General features: G+C 38.2%; 3 protein-coding genes across 7 annotated transcripts; 2 read left to right on the top strand and 1 right to left on the bottom strand.

Moving 5' to 3' along the window:
* Positions 1-195: 195 nt before the first annotated feature.
* Positions 196-2,135, bottom strand: LOC140795971 (pentatricopeptide repeat-containing protein At1g59720, chloroplastic/mitochondrial). The gene has a single exon (XM_073148804.1). It carries the CDS (start codon positions 2,042-2,044, stop codon positions 362-364), a length of 1,683 nt encoding a protein of 560 aa, XP_073004905.1. The 5' UTR covers positions 2,045-2,135; the 3' UTR covers positions 196-361.
* A 1,193-nt stretch (positions 2,136-3,328) lies between these two features.
* Positions 3,329-12,672, top strand: LOC140796222 (uncharacterized). Of its 5 annotated transcripts, none has more exons than XM_073149144.1 (19): positions 3,329-3,513; positions 3,607-3,667; positions 4,035-4,071; positions 4,875-5,005; positions 5,127-5,219; positions 5,325-5,403; positions 6,468-6,601; positions 8,293-8,432; positions 8,568-8,618; positions 8,728-8,810; positions 8,896-8,950; positions 9,027-9,141; positions 9,361-9,862; positions 9,986-10,199; positions 10,283-10,353; positions 10,907-11,075; positions 11,151-11,280; positions 11,613-12,061; positions 12,165-12,672. In XM_073149144.1, exons 1-19 carry the CDS (start codon positions 3,403-3,405, stop codon positions 12,417-12,419), a joined length of 2,880 nt encoding a protein of 959 aa, XP_073005245.1. In that variant the 5' UTR covers positions 3,329-3,402; the 3' UTR covers positions 12,420-12,672. The 5 variants fall into 5 exon arrangements, with proteins under 5 accessions (XP_073005245.1, XP_073005244.1, XP_073005248.1 ...); XM_073149143.1 differs by having other exon boundaries at positions 3,330-3,513; positions 5,316-5,403; XM_073149147.1 differs by lacking the exon at positions 4,875-5,005 and having other exon boundaries at positions 3,347-3,513; positions 5,316-5,403.
* Positions 12,673-13,607: 935 nt separating this feature from the next.
* On the top strand, positions 13,608-16,824 carry LOC140795924 (uncharacterized). Its single transcript, XM_073148746.1, has 3 exons — positions 13,608-14,500; positions 15,191-15,485; positions 16,486-16,824. The coding sequence occupies exons 1-3, from the start codon at positions 13,808-13,810 to the stop codon at positions 16,518-16,520; spliced, it is 1,023 nt and encodes a 340-aa protein (XP_073004847.1). The 5' UTR covers positions 13,608-13,807; the 3' UTR covers positions 16,521-16,824.
* The last annotated feature ends 893 nt before the right edge of the window (positions 16,825-17,717 follow it).

Here is a 17,717-nt window from a genome sequence, read left to right on the forward strand (position 1 = left end):
CATAGTGAAATGTTTTAATTCTGGATAGGATAAAGACATAAAGTAGTTCTCTTCGTCCACAGCCATAGTCCCATCACTTTCCAGTGTGGTTTAAGGCATAGGGATAGAACTTCTGAACTAATGAGCATAGTTTCAGATACGTTGACGTCTCAAAATATACTTGTCATCAAGCTATAACATGATAGAAAGAAATCCTGATAATATCAAACCAAAGCTTTTGATATGTCAACCAATAATTTAAAGTAGTGTCAAAGTAACACCACCTTAACATTGTACTGTAACTTCCTCTGCTCCATTTTCAGACATTTGCAATTCTATTAGCTTCCTATAAACAGCTCAATTTCTAGCTAGCATCAGATTATCACCAGTAATCCATGCAAGAACATGAACCATCCCTAAAGTGATGAAATCTAATCCGATCCCTCACAATGATCTCAACGTTGTATAACCGTGAGATCAGTTTGGTCATCGTATGGCAATCTTTGCATACTCTTAGGTTCTTCAGTATTCGAATGGGCGTCCCTGGCGCCATGTTGAGTAGGCCAAAGGATATAGCAAGCCTCTCGCTGTGGAGACGAAGAGAATCTTCTTTCACGTTATCGACTCCGGCGACCAATGGTGCCTGAGATGTATCTGGCTTGTATCCAGTCAAAGCAAGCCTTTGCTCAACTTCATTCAGGGTCTTGTAAATTTCTTCTGATTGAGGATGAGATGTGTCTCCTGCAACAAACTGGTGAACTGCGCCATCCATTTCGATCGAACTGCATCCGGGCTCCTTCCTGATTCCTTCTTCACTCATCAGCCGACGAACCAGAGCAACGTCATTCCACCGGTTAGCGGATGCGTAGACCCTCGACATCATGACGTAAACGCCGCTGGTGGCATCATCCCCTACCTCTAGGGCCTGCCTGGCCACTGATTCACTGACCTCCAGACCGGCGTTTTTCTTGCAGAAAGCATCAAGAAGACTCCTCCAGATCACTGCGTCAGGTTTGCAGGGCATTGCTGACACGACATCGAGAGCTTCATCTATGAACCCGGCCCTTGCGAGGATATCAACCATGCATCCATAGTGCTCGATTTGAGGCTCGATCTTGAACTCGCTAACCATCAACTTGAAGTACCTTCTACCCTCGCGTACCAGACCACCATGATTACATGCACTCAAAACGCCGATGAATGTGATCGAATTGGGCTTCAATTTCTCCACCTCCAACATGCGAGAGAACGCCTCAAAAGCCTCCTCGACGCATCCATGCATCGCGAGCCCCAAGATCATGACATTCCATGAAGCCAAGTCCCTAACTGGCATTTTCTCGAACACCTGACGAGCCAAATCAATCGATCCACATTTGCAATACAAATCGACCAGCGAATTATTAATTAAAACATCCGCAACCACCGTGTCCTTATCAAGCTTTCTCAACATCAATGCATGCGCCCACATCCCCAACGACAACGCCCCCACCCCGCCGCAGGCACCCAACACGCTCTGCATCGTGAACTCGTCAGGCTCGAAAAAAGCCTGCATTTCTCTGAACAAAGCAAGAGATGTCTCATACTCCCCATTGCACACGTACCCGTCAATTGCAACGTTCCACGAGACGCGGGACCTGTGCGGGATTCGGTCGAACAGCTTGCGTCCGAGCAAAGGGAGGCCGCAGGAGGCGTAGAAGTGGACGAGGGAATTGGCGACGTAGGTGTTGGAAGCGAAGCCGAGCTTGGCGATGTGGGCGTGGAGCTGGGTGCCCTCGGACAGAGCGGCGAAGAAGGCGCAGGACTTGAGGACGAAGGGGAAGGTGAAGTGGTCGGGGGGAGGGGCAAAAGGGTCCAGGAGCATGGAGCGGTAGAGGTGGAGGGCGTGGAGCTTGTGGGATGGGTTGGGGGAGCGGGAATAAGAGCGGAAGAGGGAGTTCCAGGAGAAGGAGGCGGGCAGGGGTTTGAGGTGGAGGACGGCGAGTGAAGGGTGGGGAGGTGGGAGAAGATGAGGAGGAGGAGATGGTGGTGGTGGTGATGGTGGGGCGGAGGAGAGGGTGGAGGGCATTGTGGGAAATGGAAGGAGGATGCTGGTGGTGGTGGTGACGGCGGCATGGTTTTCGTTGACGCGTGTTTGATGGAAAGAGGATGAGGTTTCTGGATTAGGAAGTGATCGATTTGTGTGGATACGGTAAGTGTTACTAATCAAACTAATTAACGATTAAGCCACCATTGGAGGTTATGGATTTGATTCCCCAGTAATATTAGGATTAAAGATTAATATTTTACAACCTTTTTCTTTATTATTGAAACACTATATGATCTATAGCTTGTTTCTTACCAGAGTTATCTAATTATCTATCTATACATCTGAAAATACTAAACTCTTTTATCTAATATATAGTTTACCGATTCGTGATCATTAAAAAAAAATTTATATATATATATATATATAATCCAACTAGTTAAGAATTAAAAAAAATTAAATGATTGCTCCTAAAATTTATAGAAATATCATAATTGGCACTATATTATTAAAATATTGTTATTGTCATTGAAATTATGGAGCTTGTTTAAAAATATTATTCTTAAATCTAACTTAAATTTAAAGATACTATTTTGTCCATATATAATTTATTTAAAAATAAATTAAAAGCCATCTAATGTTATTTGATATTATAGTATACGAAGTAAAAAAATCTTATATTTTTGCAAGAAAAAACTTAGTGCTAAATTATTTATTTATATTTATAAAAATACTATAAAAAAACCATAGTATTTCCCTTGTAAATTATAGGGACGTTTTAAAAGACCTAAAAAATTTATAATGCCAATGTATTTAATTGTTTAAAGCATGTGTATTACGGACCCTCATTATAAGTTAAATACTCTCAAACAGAAATTAAATATAAGATTTAGTTAATTACTTAAATGCTCTCTGAGTTAAAATCAATCAGAGTTCAAAGTAATTTCTGTTTGAGATAATAAAAGTAAAATATAGGGGTTAAAATTTAAATAATCATATGATTGAATGTTAATGATAATAAAAGTTAATTGTAGGGTGTTTCATATAAATTTCCCTAAATTCAATTACAAGTAGTAATCGGTAAAATATTTGGGTGACTTCTGCAAAATAAAGCTTTTGATACCTTTCTGTCAATTCTTGTTACCATGGGGTGTTTTTAAGAATAAAATCTGCCTCTATAAATTAAGAAAAAGTTAGGGTGTGAACCGTAAATGCAGTTCGAAATTGCCAAAATTGGAAAACAGGCCAAAACATTTTGGGCCGAGATCAGTCAATCTATTGGGCTTAAAAATTGGGCCCCACTCTGCAGCAATGAATAGACCCTCCCCCTTCTCACCTCCTCTCGATCTCCAAAACCCTTGCTCTTCTCTTCTTCGCTTCTGGACTCCAAAACCCTTGCTATGGTTAAGAGAAAGAGAAGCGATGGCGGCGAATCTAAGAAGGGCGACGCGGAACACTGTCCGTCGACAATCTTTGTCTCGAACCTACCCTACACCTTCAAGTCATCACAGGTAATCTTATCGTTCCCACTTCGTCTTTGTGATTTAGGTCCTCTTATTTTGTTCGAATTTTCTCTAATTTCTCGTTCTTGACTCTTGATTTAGTTGGAGGAAATTTTTAGCGAGGTGGGCCCAGTGCGGCGATGCTTTATGGTCACCAAGAAGGGTAAGGGGACGAGGCATTGAGTTAGTTTGGGTGCCTGTAGATGTGGGCATCATGTGGTTGGGTAAATTGTTAGACGGAGAAGTACAAATAGGTTGCTTCTTATTTCTTGCTAAAGATTGTCGAAGTTGATAAAGATTTGGTTTTTATTTTATTTCTACTAGATTTTTCGTATATCTACCCAATGTTACTCGGTTCTAAATAGATGAGCTAGTAGATAAGGCGTGTTTTAATTATTTTTTTAATCACATTTTTCATGTTTGTTTTGTTCTTTTTTTTTTATGTGCATCTTATGATTAAAATGATTATCATGAAAAATGCTACTAGTAAAGCAGTTTATCTTACTTTCTGCTCTTTATTGTCGATGCAGGATCCGAAGTGAGCCGTGGGTTTGGGTTTGTACAATTGTAAGTTTTAGTGTTTGACAACTTGTTGACCTTGGTCTTCTTTGAAACTTTTGCGATGTTAGTTCTTAGATATGCTATTTATCACTCAATACTCAGATCACTGTTTTGAAAAGCGGAAAAGGCGGCCGCCATGGCGGGACGGAGCACCGGCCGCCCCGCCATGTTGAAAGGCATCGGCAAAAGGCGGCCAAGTGCCTTGGCGGGCTGCCTAGGCGCTAAATAGTGCTAGGTGGGCCGCCTGACCCAACTTGGCGAGCTAGCGCTTCAGCCCGCCAAGTCGAGATGCGGTTATTAGTGAGCGGGTCGGGTTTTATAGCGGACTGGGTTTAATAAAACTAACCAATTTAGAGGAGTTAATTGCTAATTGCTTTATGAATTATTGAATTAAGATTACAGAGAAGGAATTTTTTTTCACTGTCATGCATTATTAATTGGGGGAATTACTAATTGCCTGCAATTTAAGTATAGAATTTCTGATTAGAGGATTTTGAAATGTAATTCATATAAATAAACTAGAGTTAGTAAATAGATATCTCAGTTATTTAGTTATCACTAATAAGCAATTAGCCAATGTGATTATGTTATTTAGTATTTTGGTTTAGTGCACTATTAAAATTTCTGTATATACTATACTTATTTATTTATTTATATTAAAAATGCTAGACCGTCTTGTCATCCGCCTTCCACCTAGGCGCTAGGCGGTGGAGTGACCGCTTGCCGCCCGCGGCCGCTTTTTAAAATATTGACTCAAATAACCAACTGATGTCATTCATACCATTGATGTGTTGCCTTGTTCTTGTTAGTGCTTCTGTTGAAGATGCCGAGCGTTCTATTCAACTTAAAAATGGCTTAGCTATTAGTGGTAGGAAAATTAGAGCCAAGCTTGCAATGCACCGTCTTCCTCTCAAGCAACGCCTGGAAAAGGCGAAGAATGGTTATCCTCCTTGCTCAAGTTCTTTTTGTGTGTGTGTGTAAGATTCCTTAAATTCATGTATTATCTCAGTGCTGACATATTACTGAGTTTTCTCTTCAATCTTTTTGGTTTGAATAAGCAGTCAATGTGGATGACTCTACTTTGGAAAATGAGGCAACTGATCATTCAGCAAGTAGCAACAAGCTTAAGGGAACTTCTCAAACACCAGAATTAGGTTGCAGTAAACCGTTAACATTTTCCCTGCACTTTCTTATGACATCATTTTAATTTCGTAAATTGGCTGAAATTAATAGATGTTTTGTTGATCTAGGAACTCCAGGGGTCACCAAGGATGATGGGATGGTGATGGCTGTGGACAATGAGCATACTGATAAAGTGGATGGTTCAGAGAAGCAGAGGTATGGACTGCAATTTCCAGCAAATTGCATTCAGATACTCTGGATATAAATTAATTTTAATATATAATTCTGTTTCAGATAAATTCAGAACCAATTCATTGTAGCATTGATTACTTTCTACATTTCCTACCTTTCATTAATAAATACTTATTGTTTCTTCCTGTGCATTCATTAGTAAAGTGTTTGTTTATAGTCTAAAACTGGTAGAATTACAAGTGCTAATTGCTTCTTTTATGAGACTTATGGTGAAAGAATATCTGCATTAGGAAGTATCTCAAAAGCTGGAGAGAAAGAGTAGGAGGGAGGGGAAAGAAATATGAGATAAGGTTTCTACCTTATTCAAGTAGCTTTGACAAACTTGACATACTTTAGTGATCGTAAGACATAAGTGTAGTCATTGGGTTCTGCCAGATGAAAGGTCAGTTATCGTTTGCATCACAATGCTAATCATGTGTATCTTAATATTGGCTACACATTACCATCTTTAGGTAATGCAAGCATATGACTTCTTTCAAGAAATTGTGCAGAAAATGATTTAATGATTACATGGAAAGTTTCAGGAATATAATGCTATATTGGACCTATGTGGGATTAGTATCAATAATTCACAAACAAACACTTGCTTACTTGTTGACACCTGAGTATATAGACGTGCAAACGTTTTTTTTTCATCTGACTATTACTTCGTGAATTTTTTATGCGCAGCTACTGTTCACTATATTAGTTTATCTAAATTGTTGAATCTCTTGCTTGCATTATGTAATTTACTGCTTCACGCATGATTGCTTTAAGAAAAGAAATGTTAAAAGAAGTTTTCAGTTATGAAATCAGCATTGTTTTCTTCAGAACATCTTTGTATTCTTTGGTTGTCTTATTTGGGAGATCACTTTTTGTTTCCAATTTATCAAAACTGTGAACTTTTAACTGAAATTTGTCTTTGGTAGCTGTCTTTATCTATATATTTTGAAGAGAATAAAATCATACTTTCATATAATACTAATGGCTGACATGTCTAAGTATCCCAAGCTTTTTCTCATCTCATTCTTTCTCCTGATATCTTGAAGGGTTGCAAGAACAGTAATATTTGGTGGTCTTCTTAACTCTGAGATGGCAGTTGAAGTATTTCGTCTGGCTGGAGAGGTTGGATCTATAGTCTCCATTAATTATCCTCTCCCAAAAGAAGAACTAGAGTTCCATGGTACGTTGGCTCTTCTTTGCCATTAAATATCTATCGCAAGCTCTATTTTATAATTGATTTTTGATGGAGCTCTTTCAAGGAACATAAGGTTATTGGCTTCTAGCAATGTGCTAGATTTGTTCACTGCATTTGATGCAGTGCAATTAATTAGCTATTAATGATCATAATAAATTAATAGGCATCTAATGGCGTGTTCAATCTCATGTTTCTGGTGGTAGTGTGGTACAATTACAATAATAGCAGGAATCTTCTAATTAGGGAGCTGATTGAGCTTAGATGTACCGCCGTTGAAGTTGGAGACATACAATGACTGTCCTCCCAGTTTTGTGGTACCGTGCTTATTATAGTAGAATAATTTTCTAATTAGAGAACTAGAGAATCTTTAGTGTATCTTTCTAATGTAGCTCCTATGAATGTTTCTTGAGTGTTACTCTCTGAAACATGGTTTGAAGGATCGGCCAATCCTCTTTCTCTCTTTCACTATTCCTCTTTCTCTCTCTTTCACTATTTCTCTCTTTATCTCCCTACCACAGCTATTGCTTCTCCGACGTAGAAATTCAGCTCTTACCAACTCCACCGATGTAGATCCAATTTTGACAACCTCGGCTATGTGATTTTTTTATTTTATTTCTTTCCCTCTCCTCTTATTTATTCATAGTAATTTTTTTCTTCTCTCTCCTTCACTATAGCAGAGTTTTTCTTTTTTTCTTTTCGTTTCTTCCACACTCTCTCTCCTTTATTGCAGCAGTTTTAAGTTAGTATTTTTTTTTAAAGTGTTTAAACTTCATATGTGAGTAATTATTATTTTTTTAATTTTTCTTATTTTTATTAAAATTTTAGATTTTTTTTTTGTATTTTTAAATAACATTCAGAATTTTATGTAATTAAAAGTAGCTTGATCCGATTCGAGTGGCCAATATGGCCAATATGTGTTGTTTTTTTGGAAGGTTTTTTCCGATTTTTTGAACCTTGCTTTGAAGAATCTCAATTTCTAATCTACATAGTTGATGAGTTGCGAGCTGCATTATTTGCTTTCTTCCCTAAAGTCTTAGCACAACAGAGAAAAGCAATTTTCTATGTATCATCAAGCAGATTTTCATCAGATATGTTTGCTAGATTGTCTCAAAGAAGAATGTTGTCTCCAACTTTTTCCAGAAAGAACTAGCAAGACTTAAAAGAGGGTGTGGAAGAGAAGATAGTCCAGTGGAGATGGGCCACTAGTAAAGAAAGGTAGGCAACTAGAGGGGGCCCTCTATGACTTGAGAGAAGATAAAAAGCATATCAAAGATTGATCCAAGGAGAAGATAAAAGATAATATTTTGAAGAGGGCCAATATTATCTATTTGTCAGATAAAAAATTCCCTCATGCAATCATCTACTAACTTTGTGTGCATCATGCCCTAATCTGCTCTGGAGAAGAATCAGTCTGCATGGTAAGACACAATATATTTAGGTTCAGAGAAATAAAACAACTTGAAGGATATTATAATGACAGTAAATTTTATAAGTATCACTTGCTGATCTTTTGAACTTCATGGGATTCTCCCTTAGATATTTTTTTAATCTTTGCATTTTAAGAAAATGTTTCATTTTACTAGTGGATTATTCTGTGAAAGGTTGGGTTGTTTTTCTAAGAATTGCTTTAAGATGTCTCTTTAAGATTGTGTAGAAAATATTGTTACAACTTTCAGGGCTAGCTCGAGATGGATGTACTTTAGGTGCTTCATCAGTTCTTTTTGCAAGTGTTAAATCAGCACGGGATTCAGTACAAAGATTGCATCAACAAGAGATAAAGGGTGGATGTGTGTGGGCTCGGCAATTGGGTGGGGAGGTATGTTTCATCCTTATGCAATGTGTCATATAGTATGTGCTGCAGGATGCTTATTGATGGAACTTAAGTTCCCTTATTTAGTGGATTGTGTTATGTTCTGACTAGATCCTTGTGTCTGTATATTTTCTGACTCAGGGATCAAAACCTAGGAAGTGGAGAGTTATTCTCAGGAATCTACCATTTAAGGTTCTTCATAGTTCTTGCTCTATTGCATTCATTGCTAAGTGTAGTGTGTATGTATATGTGTGTGTATGTGGGGGGAAATGACAGTCAACTGATGCAAAATCTAATGCAGATTACACCACAGGAGATCAAAGATATGTTTAGCTCTGCGGGATTTGTTTGGGATGTTTTAATTCCACACAAGTCGGAAGAAAGGTATTTTTACTTTGCAAGTGTTCCTTTAGCTTTTTAACTATTGAGATATTGTATCTTTCATTTACTCTTTTTTCCTTTCTTTCAGAACTTCCAAAGGCTTTGCTTTTGTCTCTTTTACATGCAAGCATGATGCCGAAAATGTACGGTTAGTACCATTTTAGTAGTGTTAGGAAAATATTTCACAGAGAATTTATGTAATATGCTTCTTTTTATTAGGCAATAAAAAATTTCAATGGGCGAGTGCTTGCAAAGAGAACTGTGGCTGTTGATTGGGCTGTTCCAAAGAGAGTATACACGGTTGCCACAACATCTGCTGCATTAGAAGATGATGGTATACTATGTTTGCTTGTATGCTTCCTTTATTTCCCCCCAAGTAACTGATTATAATTGGGTAGATGAGTAGGAAAACATAAGAACAAGTAAAACCTCATTAGTCATTTCCTTCATTTTTCACATCGAGCTATTACATCCTCTGAGTCATGTCAGCAATTGAATGCCACTTTGACAATTTGGAAACCATGATTTTGATATGTTTGTTTCTGTTATTCAGGACACTCAAGTATGAATGACAATGACAGCGATGAGGAAAATGAAGCTAGTGAAGATAATCTGGTCGGAGAGGCTTTTAATCTTGATGATCATGAACCTGAGCATGATGACATGACTGGAACTCATCCTGACGAAAATAATTTTGGAATTGAGGCAGAAGTTTCCAAAAAGGTTCTTGAAAGCTTGATTGAGTCATCGAAGAATGTATCTGAATCATTAAAACCATCAAGTATTGACATTTCAGAGGCAGCTGAAGATATCAAAGCAAAGAAAAGAATTATCTCGGAAAGCAAGAAAGCTCTTGTGCCTCTTAAAGATGCTGACACCACTGAACTTAGAGTTGCTAAAGGATCAGAAGCTGTGAAAACTGGAGACACTGATTTGGAGAGAACAATATTCATAAGCAATCTTCCATTTGATATTAGTAATGAGGAGGTCAAACAGAGGTTCTCTGTGTTTGGGAAGGTGCAATCTTTTCTTCCTGTTCTTCATCAACTTACCAAGTATGTCCGGATATTTCTCTCTTGTGTTTTGTACTCTAATAGTTTATTCCCTTGTATAAATAACTAGGTTGAAATCTATTTGTTATATCTTGTAACATAGATACTTTTGCATTGCTCATGCAGAAGACCAAGAGGAACGGCTTTTCTGAAGTTTTCTACAGCAGCTGCGGCAGATGCATCTGTTTCTGCTGCAAATGCTGCTCCTGGTTTGGGAATTGTAATGAAGGGGAGAGCACTGAAAGTTATGAAGGCATTGAACAAGGAATCAGCTCACAGAAAAGAAGTTGAGAAGACGAAAAATGAGATCCATGATCGACGTAATTTATACCTAGCACAGGTAAAGAACTATACCTCCCTTCACCTCATTGCATTCATCAAGTAATCTTTTTGTGTCATATATTTTCTTATACATTGAGACAGGAAGGTGTAATTCTTCCCAAAACACCAGCTGCTGAAGGTGTGTCAGAAGCTGATATGAAGAAGCGTGAAACGTAATCTGCTAATTTTTGAATTTAAATTTGGAGCCTTTTTTTTATAGTGATGCCACATTTTTCATTGTTTTCTCTATTTACTTTAGACCGATCTTTAGGTACCTATTTTGGTAGCTAAAAAGTTGGATGCACTCTTTTTTACTAAAAGCAAATTTAATGCTTAATAATATATGAAGTTGTACCATGCTCTTTAATGTTCTTTTGCCTCTTTTGTTGCATCACAGGTCTAATGCTAATCTGATAATTTTGCGCAGCGTTAATATATCAATTAAACCTGAAACAGCCTTACTGTATCATTTTGTTCTTTTATTACTAAGGTTCTTCCTTCTAATATGAGTTCAGAAGAAAATTCCAATACTTTTTTCTTCTTTTCTGTGATAGTTTTTCCTATCTGAAATGTGGGCTACTGGGCTATCAAAACTTTGGTAGTTCAAAAAATATAATCCAAAGTACCTGATAAATTCTGCTCTAGATTACTCGATAGGCGAATGCTGCCCCTGAAGGAGTATCCACTCCTGTGCATATTATTACTTTTCTTTGTGCTATCATGTAGGCTTGCGAGGAAAAAGACAGAAATGCTTCAGTCTCCAAAGTTTCATGTTTCTAGAACTAGACTTATTATCTATAATCTTCCAAAGACTATGACATCCATGCAAGTCACAAAACTTTGTCGAGATGCAGTTCTCTCTCGTGCTTCCAAGCAAAAACCTGTTATTCAAAAGGTTCAGTGCACTTTTGGTTTTTAAGTTCCTTTTGCTTTGCTTTTTTCCTTTTTCTAATTTACATACATTTACCAGGTAAAGCTTTTGAAAGATGAAAAGAAAGGCGAGAGTGGTGTCAGGAAACATTCACGTGGTGTAGCTTTTGTTGATTTTAAAGATCATGAGCATGCACTGGTGGCTCTAAGAGTGTTAAATAATAATCCTGGTAATAATCTACTCATTGCCCCTGACAGAAAAGTATGTTAGAGCGATTATAATATGCTTATTTTTTGCTTTCAGAGTAAGACGGTAGATTTCAGTATGTTTTGTTTTTCAAAACTTAGATTTTAAGAGTAGTTCATGTTGGTTTGCTTCACACGGTAGCTATCATATTTAGATAATAAGGTTTAATGTTAGCTGAGAGGCTTATGAGATTACTTATTTTTATTTACTCCATCTCCTTGTGTGGTGCATGGTTTGCTTCATTGCATGCACTGGTGGCGTATGGTTTGCTTCATTGTCGACTCCTTATCAAGCTGTCATGCTTTATTATTTCAGAAACCTTCGGTCCAGAACGTCGTCCCATTGTGGAGTTTGCTCTCGAGGACCTCCAGAAATTAAGGCTCATTAAAGCTAAGGAGTCGACAAAGGAGAGTCACGGCAACTCAAGAGGGGACAAAATTCTGCAACAACCTACAGATGGTGACTCAAAAGTAAATGATAAAAGGACTTTGAGAAAGACAAAGAAACAGCGAATGAATAACATCTCATCTGATGTATCAGAACCTACCAAAGGACCCAGAGTAGTAGAGCAAGGTGGTGTAGCTGGTGAAGGTAGCAATGCAGAATTTAGTGCGGGAGGGAGTAGGAAGACTAATAAACATAACAGAGCTGCAAGAAGAGGAAAGACTACTAGGTCTGCTGAATTGGAAGATGACAAGACAAATGTAAAACCAAAAACACACCAAGAAGGGATAAAAGGACAGTCAATAAATTCTGCGGGAAAAGTAAGAATGCCTGGGTCTCTCTCTTCTTCTTTTTTCAGTTGGGTCGTATTATCTTGTCATATAATTTTAGCTTAGACCATAGTAACTCCTTGATTTCAAGCAGAAAAATATGCCTATGGACGTGGAAACAACGACATCTTCTAGAAAAAGGAAAGCTAGAACTGCTGGTGGTTCTGAACCGAAGAAAACACGCAAAGATAAAAAGAAGAAAAAGAAAGAATCCTCAGGAGAGGAAGTCATGGATAAACTGGACATGCTAGTAGAGAAATATCGGTCCAGCTTCTCGCAGCACGGCGCAAACAAAACAAAAGATGCTAAAAATCCCGGCCATAAAGAAGTCAGAAGGTGGTTCGAGTGAGTCCTCACTCTTGATAGTTACCAAAATTTTGTTAAGAGTTTCCTCTACGGCTTTCTGGTTGGCCTCATCTTATTTGGGGATTTTAGAGCAGCCGTGATGGTGGTGGTTCTTGTTGATACCCCCTTCTCTTTTGTGGATTCTGGGATGAGAATGTTTATTGCATGTAAGTTATTCGTAAAAGGAATGTGTATTCCCCCAACTGAATAAACGCCATGCATTCTGAAAGATTTGAACGGCCATTCATTTGGTATAACTTCAGCTTTCTAGAATTTCTTTGGTATTTTCCTTGCACATTGGAGGTGGCCAGAGTTCCAAGAAAGAGGTCCAATGACTTGTTCAAACTACTCCAACTCGGGTAGGGTCCACTCGGATCCGCGTTTAATTGGGTGAGGAACATGCCCAGTTGTCACTCTTATCCACTAAGCTAGTGAACTTCTCGAATCTGTGACAGGAAATTCCGTGGCTGCAGCTCGAACGAGTCAACGTTGGCTTCTCGATAATTACCTGTATACTTCATTACTACGACCTACTTCCAGCTCCATTCACGACGTGGTTTATTTATTTTGATTAGGATTCACTTAATTATTTAAGGAGAGTTAATCTTTTTTTTTGTCTAACCTATATAATTTATATCATTGCGATAGTAAAAAAAATAAGAAAAGCTAATAGAAAAGTAAACGTGTAAAACAAACAACATGCGTTAGGGTGAGATGAGAAGAGTTTCTAACTAAATTAGCTCTTTGTCTAAACTTTATATACCAAACTAAATCTTTATAATTAAAAAGGGTCTAGATTTATCACGTACGCATTCATGTCAATAAAATTTAATCTAAAGTTTAATCATCTTTCTTATAGATCAAGTCGTGATCTTATCAATATTTTTATAGTGGCAAATTAAAAAAAAAACTAAGCCTTGAACGCAGTAAACTGACAGATAAACATGATTATGGTTAGTAACATCCTAAAAAGAAAAACGCTAAAATTTTTAATATTTTATTTAATAAAAAAAAACGTTAAATTTATCAGCAGTTCGTGTTATAAATAAAATGCTAATCAATTGGGCACTTTACTGTCGGATTAAGGGATTATGATGATCCATTTCAGTAAATAAAGTAAAGGGGAGGGTTTTATTTGGTCAAAAACTTTCTACCGCCACGTCTGAAGCCGCACTTAATTGTAAGCCAATTTGTCTTGTGTCTCTTTCCTTCTTGCTGTCAATTTCCTTTCGTTTCGCCAAGTCAACCAAGCAATCCTCCCATTTCCCTCCGTCTTCCTCACCCGCCTTCCAATTCCGATATATATATCCTCTTCGTCGCCATCCCAAATCTTGAAGAAGGAAAAGGAAAAAAGAAAAAAGGAAATCCCATTTTTTGTATTTTTTGTTCCAGATGGAGATGTTCAGGAAAGCCAAGGCGGTGCGTCTCAAGAGCCGGCATAACAAGTACCTGTTCGCGGAGGAGGACGAGCACTGCGTCATCCAGGACCGGGAAGGCTCCTCCCGTAGCGCGCGGTGGACGGTGGAGGCCGTGCCCGGGGACCCCCAGTTCCTCCGGTTGAAGAGCCGTTTCGGGAAGTACCTGACCGCCTCCGGCGAGCCGTTCCTCCTCGGGGTGACCGGCCGCAAGGTGCTGCAGACCCTGCCCGACCGGCTCGACTCGTCGTTGGAGTGGGAGCCGATCCGCGATGGGATGCACGTTAAGCTCAGGACGAGGTATGGGAACTACCTCCGCGCCAACGGCGGCTTGCCGCCGTGGCGGAACACGGTGACCCACGACGTCCCGCACCGCACCGCCACGCAGGATTGGGTCTTCTGGGATGTGGAGATTGTGGAAATCGTGGTGTCGCCGGCCCCCGATCCATCGCCGCCGCCGCGGGCAGTGCCCGTCCGCGTGGCATCGCGACCGCTTACGCCCGTGGCATCATTATCGCCAGCCCCCGATCCATCGCCGCCGACGCCCCCGCGGGCAGTGCCCGTTCGCGTGGCATCGCGACCGCCCGTGGCCTCAGCACCGCTGGCCCCAGTAGAGGTCTCTTCCTTGCCTGAGCCGCCATTGGCGGCTACGAAGTTGTCCAAGCTTGAGGTAATTTATCTTTCTGGTGCTTGAATTGGTATTCTATCTCATTTATTGTTAAATTAGTATTCTCTGGAGGTCTTGACTTCGAATCTATCAAACTTTCACCAATTCAACTCAAATCCACTCCTCTTGAATTTTCCTTGGCATTTTGTTGCATCGATTTAAATCTCAGACACTCTAAATTGTTTTTTTTAACATAATTATCACTGAAAATTTTCAAAATATCAAAATTGTCATTGCGTTCTTTAAAATATCCGCTAAAATCCAGACTCTTTCAGAATCATTATAATGGTTAATTTTAAGATCATATTCCTAACAGATTATTATTAAAGTTTACAAACACTAAAATACTCTTTTTTATTTACCGTATAAAATATTTATTAATAATTTTTATCGTGTACAAAAGAAGATATTTTTGGTTGTACTGGCATAGCTATTAAATAATTAAAAAAAATTATGCAAAGGCAAAATAGTCTTTTTAAATTTAAGTTTGGATTTAATCATGATTAGTTACATTCAACTCACAAAAAGATATTTTTAAAAGAGTACGATAATTTCGGTGGCAATCATAATATTTTGATGAATGTAATGATGTTTATGATATTTTGAAAATTTTCAATGGATTATGTAAAATTCCCTTTAAAATTTTTATATCGTTTGTGATAAATGATGTTATTGTGTCGGAATCATATGCAGTCATTGGTTTCTTTCTCTGCTCCACTGCGCAAGGTGGAGGGTCGAACAATTTATTATGCTATTGTGGGCGATGATGATGGTGAAGATGTGGATGAGGCCATTGAGAGCTATTCGTTGACTTTCAATGGGACAAGCTTGGTGGAGTTGACTCGTTTGTTGGAGGTGGAAATAGGTATTGACGGAGTAATCATTTGCACTCGTAACCCGTTCAATGGGAAGCTTTGCCCTCTTCGCCTGCAGTTGCCGCCAAACAATGCGACAATGCATATTGTTGTTGTGCCGGAGTCTTCCAAAGGTGATTTTCTCGTTTATTTTCAATGTACATTGTTATCATTTATAATAAGTTTGCATCGTATCATGTAATGGATGTTCATACTTGAACTAGATAGTAGGCTTGTAAAAATAATCAAGCCGTCTTGAGCTTGACTCAGCTCGATTAGGCTTCACCTCTGCTTGCATTTGAAATGAGTCGAACTTGATCAATTGGATCATGCTCGAAATTAATTTTAAATCAAACTTGAGCACAGGCCAGCTCGATAAGGCTCAATTTACGAATAACAAAATTTTAATTTGGTTACATGTTTAATTTGATTTTCTAATGTGTAGACTATCCAAAATTTAATTCAAGCTTGATTCGAGTTGATTTACTCTAAAATTAGTTTGATTGGAAATTGGCTTGAATTTGCTTATCAAACTGCTCGAAACTCGAGATTGGCTTGAGCTGACTCTAAAACAAAATTTGATAAGCAATTGGCTTGAATTGAAATTGGTTGGCTTGAAAGTATCAAGTTTGATAAGCAATTGCTCGTAATAGGCAGTTGCTTTGAAATGATAAACCATGTCCGTTCAAGCTTGGCTTGAAATTGGTTTCAAGCTTAGCTCGAAGTATCAAGTTCGATTACACATTCACATCCCTACTGGAGAGTGAAAGCCATGTTCATTTTTCGTTGATTACCTGAAAAGTTTCCTATTTCATTATTATTTCTGTGGACGTATCTCGCTATTGATTTTGGTCTGGATGTATGTAAGTTAAATATAAAGCTAGTTCAGTTACCTGGTATTTCTGTTGATTTTAGTAGGTAACTTTCAGTTCTCCTTCAATACATAAAGAAATGTATTAATGCTGATAAAATTGCCTGGCATTTCCTCTTCGGTTTCCATTTCTATGAATTATCTTGAAATAGTTTTTGGCCTGGAAATGTGTTAGCTAACATTTAACATAGTGATGGTCAATTTACCTGGTATTTCTGTTGCTGTTCCTTCAGTATTTAATTTATCCTCTTATTAATTTTCAGTGGCCAGGACCTTCAGGAGATCTTACGGTTCATAGTCACAGCACTAGAGGTACAAGCTGGATTTATGCACTTGTCTTCCTCTTCATATGACCAAATCATGGATACTGGAACAAATCATAGTTTTGTGGGGATATCTACTCGAACTGGTGGAAGTTTAGCATTAGCAACAGGGATAGTTTTCGATTGAAGACATTGGGAAATTCTTTGGGTTAGTCGTTTTGCAGTTTTGAGGTTTCTCTCTTAGATTATACATGATATAGGTCTCAATTCAGAGACCTAAGAGGCTAAGAATTGTATATATCAATATATCATCTGGAATTATAGATATCTTTCTCGTCATTGTGTTGAATTTATTGCTTGCAAATTAGTTGGTTCAAGATTCTTTCGAACTGAATGGTCGTAGATGTTTTGATTTTTTTTTTAAATGAGCGATATCTGTTTGGGCATGTAATTCTGGAATGACCATCATTATTTCGTGATCACAACTGAAGTGGTTCTCCAGGATAGTATGGGAAAGCCCATATTCTTAGACTACTGCAAAAGTGCTCTTATGTGAGAGGCTCTTGCCCTCCTCGAAGGTGATCATCAAGGCAGCTTCTGGTCAATGCTGCCTAATCCCTGACTTCAAATCTGTGAAAGTTATGGTTAAATTAGTCGGTGCAACAATTTTGTAGCTCATATTTTTTCCAGGTTTGTTGTCAAAGATCGAGTTCATAAAGTCTGAATGGATCCTCCTGTGATCCCCCTCTGTACCCAAGTTTCTTAATACAAGCTCACTGTCTGGAGACTAATTTTTCAACTACAAAAAAATGTCTTTGGCTTGTGAGGCAGACATGCTTATCAATGAATAGGGAGGGGTTCTACTGGTAATGAATGCAGATGTTTTATTTTTATTGTTTCTTATATATTTAAACGAATATTATTTCAGACCAAAATAGAGATATAAAATGTTGAAAATAATATCTGTATATATATTACGGCACTATTCTTATTTATTACATTATGATCTCTTTCTTCATGAGATTGGTCCACTAAATGTGTGGGAACACTACGTTTTCTGTAGATAAAACCGGCTTTGCTGCAAATGATCTTTCCGTGCAGGGTTCGATATGCAATTTGCACATGCCATGTCGGCTGTCGCCTCGGTTTATTCGTATACGAGCAATTTTCCTATCGTCCGGATAACGTGTCAGCTCTATAATTGCTTCTAAGTACTATCAGTGCATTATTTA

The sequence above is a fragment of the Typha latifolia genome, chromosome 10, assembly GCF_019914945.1.
Source record: "Typha latifolia isolate L0001 chromosome 10, TyphaL0001v2, whole genome shotgun sequence".
Classification (NCBI taxonomy): Eukaryota; Viridiplantae; Streptophyta; class Magnoliopsida; order Poales; family Typhaceae; genus Typha; species Typha latifolia.

Coding starts and splice junctions, on each gene's coding strand:
- LOC140795971 (XM_073148804.1), bottom strand. CDS start 2,044: ATGCCCTCCACCCTCTCCTCCGCCCCACCATCACCACCACCACCATCT.
- LOC140796222 (XM_073149143.1), top strand. CDS start 3,403: ATGGTTAAGAGAAAGAGAAGCGATGGCGGCGAATCTAAGAAGGGCGAC. Junction 10,200..10,282: donor GTAATTTATACCTAGCACAG/GTAAAGAACTAT, acceptor ACATTGAGACAG/GAAGGTGTAATTCTTCCCAA. Junction 11,281..11,612: donor AGTGTTAAATAATAATCCTG/GTAATAATCTAC, acceptor TTATTATTTCAG/AAACCTTCGGTCCAGAACGT.
- LOC140795924 (XM_073148746.1), top strand. CDS start 13,808: ATGGAGATGTTCAGGAAAGCCAAGGCGGTGCGTCTCAAGAGCCGGCAT. Junction 14,501..15,190: donor CGAAGTTGTCCAAGCTTGAG/GTAATTTATCTT, acceptor AATCATATGCAG/TCATTGGTTTCTTTCTCTGC. Junction 15,486..16,485: donor TGTGCCGGAGTCTTCCAAAG/GTGATTTTCTCG, acceptor ATTAATTTTCAG/TGGCCAGGACCTTCAGGAGA.